General features: G+C 38.2%; 1 protein-coding gene and 2 non-coding genes across 5 annotated transcripts; 1 reads left to right on the forward strand and 2 right to left on the reverse strand.

The window, feature by feature from the left end:
- Positions 1–2,899: 2,899 nt before the first annotated feature.
- rnf167 (ring finger protein 167) lies at positions 2,900–10,032 on the reverse strand. Of its 3 annotated transcripts, none has more exons than XM_034140133.1 (11): positions 9,920–10,032; positions 9,628–9,748; positions 8,277–8,399; positions 8,023–8,103; positions 7,797–7,934; positions 7,506–7,593; positions 7,328–7,418; positions 7,112–7,217; positions 6,532–6,625; positions 6,238–6,318; positions 2,900–5,281 (listed from the first exon to the last, which is right to left on the reverse strand). In XM_034140133.1, exons 3-11 carry the CDS (start codon positions 8,376–8,378, stop codon positions 4,857–4,859), a joined length of 1,206 nt encoding a protein of 401 aa, XP_033996024.1. In that variant the 5' UTR covers positions 8,379–8,399; positions 9,628–9,748; positions 9,920–10,032; the 3' UTR covers positions 2,900–4,856. The 3 variants fall into 3 exon arrangements, with proteins under 3 accessions (XP_033996024.1, XP_033996025.1, XP_033996026.1); XM_034140134.1 differs by having other exon boundaries at positions 4,857–5,281; positions 9,637–9,748; positions 9,920–10,025; XM_034140135.1 differs by lacking the exon at positions 9,628–9,748 and having other exon boundaries at positions 4,857–5,281; positions 9,920–10,025.
- A 1,138-nt stretch (positions 10,033–11,170) lies between these two features.
- On the reverse strand, positions 11,171–11,242 carry trnaw-cca. Its single transcript has one exon. It is a non-coding gene; the product is annotated as a tRNA-Trp (tRNA).
- A 435-nt stretch (positions 11,243–11,677) lies between these two features.
- trnae-cuc lies at positions 11,678–11,749 on the forward strand. The gene has a single exon. It is a non-coding gene; the product is annotated as a tRNA-Glu (tRNA).
- Positions 11,750–13,362: the final 1,613 nt, after the last annotated feature.

The raw sequence follows: 13,362 nt of genomic DNA on the forward strand, positions 1-13,362 counted from the left end.
TACAATATAATTGATATATATATATATACATATACAGCATATTCAAATAATTGTTCCAAAAAATGACAAATTAACGTTGACAAAAATGACAAATTAACGTTGACATACAAGGAAAATACATTTCAAAAGGTCACATTTCATATATCATGTGTATGTTACCTTTCTGTAGTCTTCTGGAGCCTCTCTGGAGTCAAGCAGCACAAATGAAGATGCAGTGAAGAACAGCAAGAAAGACACTGTGAGAAAAGACGAGCATGACGACAGTGATCCAGGCATCTTTTCTTACAGCTGCATGTGTCTGTACCCAGGAAAAAGTCCAATATCTTTAATGCTTTTCAACGCAGCACAATCTACGAATGCCTTGTGTATTTATTTCTGAGCTTGCATGGACCACACCATCTCATTTATAGTCCCATATGCCATAATCCAAGCCAATGGCTAACACAGCGCTGGAGGTTCATTTAGCTCACACTTTCTTTAAAGCAGCAGGTGACATGACTAAAAGCACATAAAATAATACAAAAATGAAAAGACTTGAAGATTATGGGAAGGATTAATGGTGACGCATTCATTATTAACTGTAGGAATTCTTAATGAATCGACCCAGAGGCAGGAAACTCATTTCAGGCCATGTCTGCTAATCTGCCTAGAAAAGACAAAAACATGTGCGCGCTATTAGAGCTCTTTTTTTCCCAATTGATTAACTTTCTGCCTTTTGAAGTGAAAAAACAGGAAACGGGGAATAAATGTGGTTATTTTATAATAGGTATGAAAAAATAGTTGCTCCACAAGACATACCATGAACCAAAATTAGATTTGTATTTTAGCTTTGTGTGCTTCACCCTGCTGACCCACGACTGCACACCCACCTACAGATCTAACCAATTCGTCAAGTTTTGCGGAATGAAACAACAGAAAGGAGGTGAATCAGCTAGCCACGTAGTGCTAGTCCCGTGAATAACATTCGTTTTCAGCACCATGGAGTTTTTAGATTTTCATTTTATATTTGTGGAAAACACAAAACCCTGGATTGAGGATGGCGAAACTGTGTCCAGTAAAGAAAAGTAAAGGAGGTATGGGCTCTGTTTAAAGACGGTTAAATGTAAAAGAAAAAGTAAACAGACTGGGACAGTTACAGAAAACCTCGATCTGTGCTGCCGTAATTTCAAGTAACATTGCTGTCGCCACAGATCCAGGTCTTTGTCGAGGTGGAACAAACAATTTTTCTTAGCTGAAGCAATACGTTCTTGTTTAAAGGTCACCTATTGTGCAAAATCCACTCTTTTGTGTCTTTTATACATAAACACGTCCCCTCTGTGTAGATTCTGAAAGTTTCAGAAAAATTATTCTCTCTCTTCTTGTCCTGATCCATTTATATAAAAACTGATCAGATTTTGGCCACTTTGTGATGTCATAATGTTTTTTGGGGTTGTGCAACCATTAGCCAATCACCAACCAAGGTAACCCCCCCCCCCCCCCCCTTATCACCTGAATCTCGTCATGGAGGACCATTGTGTTTTTTTCCAACCAATCATCTCGCAGAGGTGTGTGGCAGTTAATTAGCATTTAAAGCTCCAGACAGAGAATCAGCACTTTTGAAACAGGGCTGAAACAGAGGGGATTATGGGATGCTGCAATGATCTGTTTGGTATTTGGAGCCAAACACTTCAGAGACATGTTTTGTATATATCTGAGAACTATAATATATTGTTTAAAAACAAAGAGTATAATAGGGGACCTTTAAATCAATTACATATCAACAGATTTACGGTACGTCCACACAGCGGCGTGCGTTGAAGCTTGCCGGCGGCCGTGTCTGAAACTCGACCAACAACCAATCACATGAATCTCCCGCCCCTGACACACAAGCAGCGGTTTGATTGGCTAGAGCTTGTACTGGCATATGATTTGATTGGCTGACACTTCCGCCGAAGCTTCAAAAGTTGAACATTGCTCAACTTTTGCAGCGAGCAACGCCAGCAAAGCTCCGCTTCGCTCCCACAATGCAGTTCGGCGAATCGTGACGTCACCCCATTCAAAGTAAATGGGAAGAAGCGTTGAAGATTCATCGCACGCCGCTGTGTGGACGGGCCGTTATGCAATTTGTGTAGCCGTGTAAAAAGCGGGATACTGTGCAGCGAGGCTGTCTTTAATGAAAAATGAACGCCAACAGGGTGATCAGGATCCCTTAGACCCCTTTCACACCAACGCGGTTCCAGGGCCGGTTCGGAGCTAGAGCCTGATAAGCACCGGTTTTTCCTGTTCACACCGCAGCGGAGCCGGCTCTTTTCCCCGAAAACCGGTTCTTACCAAGCTCCAAAAAATTGTCGGTCTAGAAGCAAGAACCGCATACGTCACACTTACGTCGGAGGAGGAGGGGGCGGGATCAACCTGAGCAATAACAGTTTAGGCGAGTACGGCAAATAAAAGTTGCAACAAGCAGTAGCGCTGAGCAAAGTGACTACAACGCAACCACACACTTATAAAAAAACATCCTTTATAAAGTCAGGCAACACTAGTGAGCCGTTATTGTCCTATAGGCTACATTGATTAAAGTAAAAGAACCTGAAAGAGTACCCTCAGCAGGGGGTCCCGCTCTGGGCTCATTAGTGACATGCTAATCAGTTGAAATACATTGCCAGAACATTTCTTTGTGAGCCATGCTTTAACAAAAATGTCCTTCTCTTTTCATTTTTAAGAAAAATATACCACCTGTAACTCTTTGACGTATGAACAGTGGGGGTATGAAGGTGAAGATATAGATATAGCAGTCTGCATTATTATTAAACTTTATTAATTTTGGGATTAATATCTATTTATAAATATTTAAAAAATGCTAATAGTTGGTAACTTATAATGGCTTCTTTCTTTTGTTACGTTAACAAAAGAGGCAACACAGTCCCGTTTCAATACCATTTAATCTTCCACAAACCACACATTAAATGCAGATTTCCACAGACTGCGTTTAGACATCCTACATATTTTCAAACTTGGCAGCTTTATACATGAAAATGATAATTGACACTGTACATCTATTTTTGTTTGTGTGATGAACTAGGAACACAAAAGTTTCAGTTAACAGTCTCTTATATGAAGACATTAAAAGCAACACAACAAAAAAAACAGTACATATTCATTTGATACTGGAAATAGGAGAAAAGCTGTTCTATTTTACAATACAGACTATTGCGAAAAAGTCCCAATCAAAGTGTCTTTTAATCATCAGTAGAATATAAAGGAGGAATGTTATGATTTCTGATTCCCGTTTAATAAACAAAACACATCCTTTGACACAGAGCGCTTCAGAATCATTAACAGCGTGTTATAAAATAGTTGTGGTGTTTTAGGGGGTTTTGTTCTGCCCCCCGTCTGACGTGGTAGTTGAGATTACATAGCAGGACTTTTCTTCTTCTTCTTTTAGCATTATAACCATGTGGAAGAGAACATTTATACCAAAGATGACAGTCACCTTAAATTACATTTCAGATTTCAAGGGAGTGAAAGTCAAAAATGTCCACACCCATACATTAAAAACTAAAATTCCAGTTATAAATGCAATAACACCAAATCATTTTTTACGTTTGTACTGTTCTGTATATCATTTGACAGCACACAACTAATCCAGGTCCTTTTATAAAACAGAGAAATAAGTCATTCGTTGTTTGACAGTCTCTGAGATTGTCCAAATGTTCGGGTGCAAATCAAGCAGTTTGGGTTTTGCTAGCACAAAGCATGGCTGTCTCTTTCGTATTTTTCACTATAAAAACCTGTGATATACATCGGTATCAAGGGGGGTTAAATCATCATTTTCTTACCAGCAGTATTACATAAGTATTGCCGTTTTGAGTCAAGGGGGGGGGGAGTGTTAATCCAGTTCCTTCATTTCCCAAATATTTAGCGGACACATGAACATCAAGGCCAATGTAAGGCAATGCTCTTATTCCTAAAACACCTCCAGGGTCCCACAGTCAAACAAGTTATCATTTTTTCGTATATAAAAATGGAAAAAACATCCATTGAAACCTATATTTCGTTAAAAGCTAAAACGTACACATTATAAGACCTACTGTTGTTGAATCTCACTGTTATTCATTTACTGACTGACCTCTTATCTGTTGCTAAAACCTGAGTTTGTTCAACATGACAAACTACATACAGCTACAAATATTTTCCTTAAACTGACCAGAGTATTTAAGAATAACAATGTAAAAGCAGCAGAAATGTATAACATTTTTGCAATATTCTATTATAGCGTGACTTACTGTGGAAACTTAGCACAAGAAAAACTGACATTTCAAAGAACTGAAATATAGCTTTAAAAATGTGAAAAGAGAGTTGAGCGTAGTAAGAGATAAAATGGAGACAAACACTTTCCCTACACATGCACATTCATGTTAGGACGAAAACAAAAAGCTGGTAAAAAAGGGCTGCAGATATAAAGCAATTAGGGTTAATATTGAGTGTCTCAAACTGCACTAACTTACTCGAAGAAACCACCATTTTTTCTGTTTATCAACTGAGGCTTTACCTATTTGAGTCACGCTCTTATTTTGACAGCACAGTCGATTTAAGTGGCCCAGTATTTATGTGCAGCACTAGTGGTTATGTCACGCAAGTTATGATTAAAACATGCATTTAAAAAAAAGGAGGTCCACAGACAAATATAAGAGTCCTGGAGTGAAAGTGTGTGAAAAACTGGGTTGATGCTCACTGGCGGATTTGGATAAAACTCATCAAGTGCTTCCTGTGCTTTGACACTAACACGTAGACCTCCCGTGGATAGGATATTATGTTAAGATAAATATCTAGCTGACCACAAACTATCTTTAAAGTACGATGTGAGAGCACACAGACCCTCAGACCTCCACTGTGTCCCTGTCGATGAGCCGGGTGGTGTCGTCCTCAGAGTGGTGGAGGTCCTCTGCTGCGTCCTCACTCTCTGAATCCGAGTCCTCCAGGGGGGAGTGGTAGCCCTCGTACACCAGGATGGGGGAGTCGCAGTGGGCAGGGGAGACGAGGCACTGGGCGGTGGTGGTGGTGGTGGTGGCTGAGTAGACCCCAGGACTCCCTGAGGGGGACCCCGGGTTGGAGGGTCGCAGCAGAGGAGTGCGCTCAGAGTCTGCCTCGCCCTCGGCTCCTTCCTCCCCCCCCCGACCTCCTGTCTCCTCCTCAGACTCGGACTCGGAGTGCTCCGTGGGGCTGTGAGTGACGCGCTGTTTGCACACGGGACAGGTCTTCTTGGTCTGTGTGAGCCACGGGTCCACACACTTACAGTGATAGGCTGAGGGGCAGAGAGAGGGGAGTGAGTAATGCTGCACAATATATTGTTTACTTATGATCATTGTGGTAAAGGCCAGATATATGTTTTTTTATTGATCTGGTCATTAGAACAGATATTTTAATTCAACTTTTTACATTTTATTTGATTTCCTTTTTATCACCACTGTAAAGTGTCTTTGAGCACCTGAAAAAGCACTTAAATATTGTCTTAGATTTAAGATATATAAATGTATATGGCAGAGGTGTTGTCTTTTATTGGTTTTAAAGATATATAGAAATAGACCAATAGCAATGTTCACCTTTGGAGGAAAGGGGATTATGTTGATTTATACAAATATTGATCACTAGGTAGGGGTACAAATATTAACTTTCTAGTACGGGTACATTCATGTACTTAGGATCATTGTGATAAAAGCCTATTATGTTGTTTTATTGATCTGGTCATTAGAACAGATATTGATTTAGATTTAAGATATCAAGATGGCATAGGTGTTGTCTTTTATGGTTTTAAAGGCTGCATCAAATTATATTACATTACATGTCACTTGTTAGACGCTGTTATGCAAAGCGACTTACATACTCCATACTGTGAGCAATCACCACAGGAGCAATTTGGGGTGAAGTGTCTTGCCCAGGGACACAACGACATGCTGACACCAACGCACAACTCACTGCGCCACTACTTCCCAAATATATATAGAAATAGATCAATAGTCGAGCATGAGGAATTGGCAATTTCCACCTTTGGAGAAAAGGGGATAATGTTGCTTTATAAACACTTTGTTCACCTGGAGTACAATATTGTACTATTACTAGGTAGGGGTACAAATATTAATTTTCTAATACGGGTACTTGTTTCAATAGTACCAAAAGCTTGTAGATGTAAGTAAGGTTGCTCTGCAATCTGTGTTTCATAATAACATATACATTTATATAACAAAATAACGAAAAAGGTACCATGTGAACAGGGTAGAACTCGCAGTTTGTCTCCTTCTTCATAGTCGTCCAGGCAGATCGCACACAGATCATAGTCGTCCCCTGAAAGACAAGAGAGAGAAAATGGTGAGATATTTTTTTCAATTCTTGGTTAACGTTTCAGGAAAACAAGCTGTTCTGAAAGTTAAAAGCTGCAGGAAATGATTCGAATAAAGACTTTATATTCTCATGCTAGAATTTGATCATTGCAATTAGGTCTGATTTTCTTAAAAACAACACACTACACTTACAGTGAAAAGGATTTAATCTTCTTACCTTTAGTGAACTTGTGGATTGGAATCTTCTTCAGTTGATCCTTGGACAAACGATTTTTCCTCATCCTTTTTCGGTACTGAACACATCGTATAATCTGAACAACAAAGAGATACGAGGTGACTGATTGCTTTTTGAGGATAAACCGAGACCCAACAGGCTCATTTTCATTCAAGATGTTTGTTTTGTCACAGCAGTTACATGGCATTACACAACACCCACATACCCACAGTAGAAAAGACATACATCAATAGAGCAGTAAAGATTAACCAATATACAGAAAACATCTCAATACTCCATGAGGACTAATATAGACTAAAAACAGAACAGTATAGACATAGGGTACTACTGTATATATATTAGAAATTGTGCAAAGTAGCTGTTTTTTTTTTATTACAATCGATATCTAAATGTATCTTTGGAAACTGGATGACAGAACACATATATTATATGTAAATAGTTGCACAATTACAATTTTAAATTCTAGCCATTTTAAACGTTCAAATCTGAAAAAGGTATTTAAAAAAAGATGCTACATTCTGAATAAACACCCAGGAAGGAATCACATCATAAGCATACTCACCAAGACGACACACATCACAAGAATAATCATGCCAACGACTCCAGTGAAGGGGATAAGGTAGTACGAGAGCGGGAACGCAAACTCTGGCTTGAGGATCACATAGGCCCTGCAGAGACAAACATTACCATGAGCACTCGTGTTGGTCTGTGCACATCTAATGCCTGTGAGAGGCTGGTTTGGTCAAGTATTTTTATTTCTGAAAGTGTTTTCATTTACCCTTGTTCTGGAATTATGAAATTCCTGAGAATTTGGGAGGCATAGTAGCTGGTGAACACAGAGGGGATGTCAATAGCATCGGCTATAGTCTCTGGAGAATAAGGACACAACAAGATTCACTTTTTTGCCATTTTACTAAGATGGTGTAAAGTTTGTACATTTTAGAAGAGAGAATTACCATTGCTGTAGTTCATGTTGAGCAGAGTGTCAGAGTACAGGTTGTGGACGATCACTGCACTGTATCCAGCCAGCTGTGCGTTCAAGACCTGAAACAACAGTTCCACACATTAGACCCGTTTTCTTCACAGACACTAACACACATACATGTCAGTCAATGTACTGACCTTAATAATAATAATACATTTCATTTATATAGCACACTTTAAAAGCAACATCATCTCCAGGTGCTTCACAATGCTATGAGGGGGAAATAAAATAGAAAGTGATCTAAGAAGCATATTGAATATACCTTAGTATCAAAAGTGCAGTCATAGCGCCGGATAAGTGCGATGAATTTGGTAGTGTTGGCATCATACATTGGTGGCAATGCAGGCGGAGGGTCTATTATTGTACAGCCATTTAGCGGACGGGTCACCATCAGAACTCCCTTTTACACAAAGAAAGAAAAGTAATTGATTATTGAAGGACTTATACTTTTATGTATGCACGCTTTTTCTCGAATACTCTGCTCTCACCATTATTCCATCCTTAGGAAGTGGGGAGCCAAACAAGGCCGGGAGGTCCTCGAACAACATGGAGGTCATGTTGCTATAATGCTGCAAAAACAACATTAGACCTGAAATTATCTATTATTGTTGACTTGTGAAGCCCTCTGAGACAAATAGGATTTGTGATTTTGGGCTATATAAATAAACTTGAATTGAATTGAATTGAATCTCCAGAAGAATTTGAGGAATCTTATTTATAGCTTAAGTTAAATTATACTTACAGCATAGATATAGGCATGTGTTGGTAAGGGTACCATTACGCAGCAAAAGAACAACACAAGGACACTCAGAGGAGCGCCCGCGGACACACCAAGGCGAGCCATCGCTGGTCCCCCACAGCTGAACTGTAAAAAATGAGTCAAAACAGAGGAAATGCTTTGGGTCAGGTTGAAGCTGATCTAGCAGTTTGAATACAGCCTGGCATTAACATACCAATGGCAATAGACAATGCAGGTGATAAAACGGTGTAAACAAAACCAAAGTTATGCAAACAAGGAGCAGTGTTACTGGCTCACCGGCTCTTTTGTCATTTAGTAGCGGAGACAAACTAAACGTGATTCTGTTTCTTTGTCAGATTTTAAAGTATCCTCTGAATACTAGGATTTTACAAAACAAAGGACACATCATGCATAAAACACTAAGTGACTTTACCTGCAGACACTTTATCAATTCACTGCAAAGCAATTCCTATAATGTAGTCCTTTAAAATAGAACTTAAACAAATAAAACATATTTTTGTTTAACATCTTGCCATTAAATCTGTCTATGTTCAAATCACACCTCACCTTTAGAGAACTGCTGTTTTTGTTTCAAGTGTATTTTTGGTCCTTGTATTTCTGAATTTCTAATCTGGATTATAGTTAGCCCTGGGCTTGTGGTGGAGAAGATCTAGAGATTGTCACACATAACTGGCAGTCTCCTCGTTTTACAATCTGATTTTCAATGTATGATAAACAAAACATTTACAAAGGGGGGTCTTTATACAGCTTTGCATAAGGAAATTACAAACATATTTACGTCAAATCTGCTTCTTTATGACTGCCGGTTTCTATTTACATTCAACAGTAACTCAATTCTTTAGAGAAAATCATTTTCAAGAGGAAGACTGCACTAGGCTAAAGTTAAGTGCGATGCTCATGTTGTTTGTGCTTGTAGGCAAGACAAAAAAAACCATGGAAGTGTTCACGTGTGCTGGGGCCTATTCTGTATGTAGGCTTCCACAAGAGATTAGCAATCACCAACTCTTCCCGTATGTTTAATCAACGTCATACCTATGTTTGTTGCACTAATACAGCGACTGAATACATGTGCTGCTGCTGTGTAAATAATAAACCTGTTACTTATGTGGCTAACTATTGTATCCTCACCACGTCGACACATTACTTAGCTACTGCTTGGAGGCGATTAGCTATAATTAGTTAGGTTAAAGTAGACTGACCTGCTGAACTGTCGTAAACCTACAGTATTATTGTTAACTTCAATATCAATGTCCCATTCGAAAAATACAGGAACATCTCAAAGTCATCGGGGTAATAGTTAACGTTATTGTGCGTAGTTTAGTTAGCCACATACCTTACTATCCTGCTAATATCTCCACCGTAAATGTTGTGATGTAATCCCCGTCGTCTCACTTGGGTTTTTCACCGTGTAAAAAAAAGAAATCTCTAAAAAATGATCTCCTTTCTCGTCAATCCTATAATTTTACAGAAAACGACCAAAACAGGAAGGATTAACGTTAGCTGTTGTTTGGCTAGTGTTAGCTGATGTTAGTTCCGTGACAGATACTACAGGTCTTCTTTGTAGTCTGTATGCATCCAATCATACACGATAATTATCAATGAAGAAAAACACAATGTTTGTCTACCTGGAAGGAGACGCTTTTCCTGTGTGCTCGGTTTCCCTAAATTGCGTTAAACTAGCGGCTAGGTGTGTTTGTTATTGCTTTTGCTCCCTGGCTCTTCTTCGTGTTGTAACGGTAGACCACCTTCACTCTGAACCACAGCGCCACCAGCGGCCACAACAACACACTGCATGTTCTTAATAAACAATGCACAGATTCAAGATTCAAAGGTTTTATTGTCATATGCACAAAGCTACAATGTAGAAAAGGCACTGAAATGATTCTGACCTGAGCTCCTCCAACAATGCAACATATATAATAAAATACAAAATAAAAAGTAGTGCAAAAAGTGTGCATGTCAATAGAACATGTACAAGAACAGAATATGAAATTAAGCACAATTAAATACGGTTTATTGCGGTGATAACTATTTATATAAATCAGTATATTGCAAGATGACAACAGGAATGTTTATCGGGGCACTTAACAGAGCTCAGGTGTTTAGCAGTCTTATGGTTGTGGGATAAAACTGTCCCAGTGGGCGTTTGTGGCCTTTTTTGGATCATTGACGTCCAACAACCATGGTTAAATAAATTTAAGATTCAAGGGTTTTATTGACATATGCACAGAAGTTACAGACTACAGTGTAGTTATGGCAATGATAATCTTAAGTCCCAAGCTCCTCCAACAATGCAACATGTATAGGACATAAGGACAAATACAAAGTAAAAATGGTTGCAAAAATGAAACAGAGTAGGTAGGATAGATAAGAATACAATAGTGCAGGTTGTGTTGCAAGACCAGTGTGCAAGTAGTGCAGATGAAGTTAGTTATATATACATGTCAGAACAACACAAAAATACAATAAGCTAAATGATGCAGAGAATGTTGAAAGTGATCAACTAAATGCAAATATCATAGTTGGTGAAAACTCAATGGACCGACAATAAAAGGAGTGAAAGAACTTTGAAATGATCTGATTATGTTATCTTACATTTGTGTGATAATAAGGGCATGTCGAAGTTTCACAAGGCCACATTTCATAGAAACAGTGGCAGACAGACACAGACAGGTTTCACTGCATTCAAATGAACAGATAACAATCATGAAGGCACCTGTTTACAGACCAGCATCCACATATCACATAAATGAATTTCCCTCTACTGCACATGTCAGTAGCATGAGATAGGTGCCTTTTAGAATAAATAGACCACAAATGCATTTGGTGTATTAGAATGACAATTATTTCTTGAATCTTTATTTTCAAAAAACAACTGACCCCGACGTGATTTGAACACGCAACCTTCTGATCTGGAGTCAGACGCGCTACCGTTGCGCCACGAGGTCCTGCATTCCACACTGTAAAAAATGGGAATTTATACAATATGACTGTAATGACTTTTGTTTTCTTTTCCATAATCTAGTCAGTATTGTTTCAGAGTATATACCGGAAAAACACTCAACGACAGACGCATCGTTACTAAATTATAGGGAAAGGCTAAGTAAAGCAGCAGCTAGCTTGCAAGCTAAGCCTTCTGGAGGACGGAACATGACATAAGTATAAATAAATAAATGCATAAATAAATGAAGTCGTCCGAAAAAGAAAAAAAACCGTTACTTTACCAGCTGCCGTAATTATCCACTGTCCAGAACATGAGGAAGTATGAAGACAGTGAACACGGCAGCACTAACCAAAGACTATCTAATTTGAAATTATCTGTAATCATAAGTGATAAACTGTTAAAACTATATAATGGAATCGGTTTCAATGCGATGTATCCTTCCCTGGTGGTCTAGTGGTTAGGATTCGGCGCTCTCACCGCCGCGGCCCGGGTTCGATTCCCGGTCAGGGAACTACACTTTTGTCTTTTGAAGTTTAAACCTTGATGATTAACTTTTTTTTAATTAATTTGAAAACATGCACACGCATTTTACAACAGTAAACATAAACACCTGGTCAAAAAAAAATGCATAGTTTATATAAAGACAAATATTGCATTGCATTGTAAAAATATCAACAGTAACCCTCTTGTAGTATGTGGACAGCTGAGGTACTAGTCATCTGATCATTGATCAATCATTAATACAGGACAGATTGGTGTGTAGTGTGTACTGTTTCTGCTGTGCATCTTCCTTTCTCTGCAGAGAGATTGCGTGTCTTGGCTGCTGCAGAAAAGTCGGTCAAGTTAAAAAAAATAAGTAGAACAGACAGGTTATGACCTCTACCCTTCAAAATAAAAATATACAATTAATCAGAAACGGGTATATTGCCAAGTAGGTAAACACGTGAGGAATTTGTTGTTTTTGGTGCATACGTAAAAATAAACCAAAAACTAAAACACTGATAAAAAACTATTTTAAGAAAACTATAATAACATTACAAATATAGCAATATTTACATTTATTTAATATGGTTGAAATACAAGTATACCTGTACAAATAAAATACGAATAAAATACAGTATGTGCAGTTACAATGTGCAAACACACACATAGCTACAGTGTAGTTATGCCAATGAAAATCTTAGGTCACAGGCTTCTCCAACAGAGCAACACAAAAACACAGATAAACAGAAAAATATAGTGCAAGTAAATAGTAAATACAAAAATAAAAGTTATTGGAATGATATATTAGGTAAATACTAAATAGATAAATAATTACTAAGTAGCAGATGAATGTTATGGATGTTGTTTCAGCAGTTCAGTTGTTTAACTTGTTTAACTGAAGAGCCTTGCAATTATTTGCCCCAGACTTCTGCTTTCAGACGTAGCTAATTATGAAGTTATTACCCTATCTGATAATAATCCAATGCAGAGGCAATAATGTAATATAATACATTATTTTATATTTTTATATATGTATTCTTATATAGTCTTAAAGTTACAACCGGCCCTTTGAGTGCAGCCATAATGCTGTGGCCCGCGATTACATTTAGTTTGACACCCCTGATGTAGAAGGTCCCATGTGCAGACATGTCAACAATTAAGTGGAGTTAAAGTACAATAACTGCCTCTCAAATGTAGAGAATTAGAAGTATAATTTGGCAAAAAATGGAGTACAAATACCATAAGATTGTACGTAAGCACAACGTACACGTACTACATTTCAGCACTGTAAATGTCGGTTATTCAAGCATAAATGCAATATCTAGAAGTAAATAGCTAATGTAATAATATAAACAAACTACATCCTGGTCGCATATTACTATATTAGTAATAGTTTAATAGAGAATAAAGCAAAAGTTGCTACCACTTTGCAGCATTTTAGCATATAGTTACTGCACTAATTGTCAAAAAAAGTATTGTAAGCGACTAAGCGTATGTATGTATGAATTGTTCTGGTGGCACTTAAAGGTGGAGAAACGCTAGAATTTGAAAATACACAACCGGAAAAAATCTGCCACTTCCTTACAGAGCCCCTCCTCCAACACACACGAACACATGACCAATGAGGGCACGAGATAAGTT

Source organism: Trematomus bernacchii, unplaced genomic scaffold (assembly GCF_902827165.1).
Source record: "Trematomus bernacchii unplaced genomic scaffold, fTreBer1.1, whole genome shotgun sequence".
Taxonomy (NCBI): Eukaryota; Metazoa; Chordata; class Actinopteri; order Perciformes; family Nototheniidae; genus Trematomus; species Trematomus bernacchii.

Excerpts from the sequence above, each read along its gene's own strand:
- rnf167 (XM_034140133.1), bottom strand. The coding sequence starts at position 8,378 with ATGGCTCGCCTTGGTGTGTCCGCGGGCGCTCCTCTGAGTGTCCTTGTG. Across the intron at positions 7,419-7,505 it reads CAACATGAACTACAGCAATG|AGACTATAGCCGATGCTATT; the intron begins GTAATTCTCTCT and ends CTTATTCTCCAG. Across the intron at positions 6,319-6,531 it reads AATCCACAAGTTCACTAAAG|GGGACGACTATGATCTGTGT; the intron begins GTAAGAAGATTA and ends CTTGTCTTTCAG.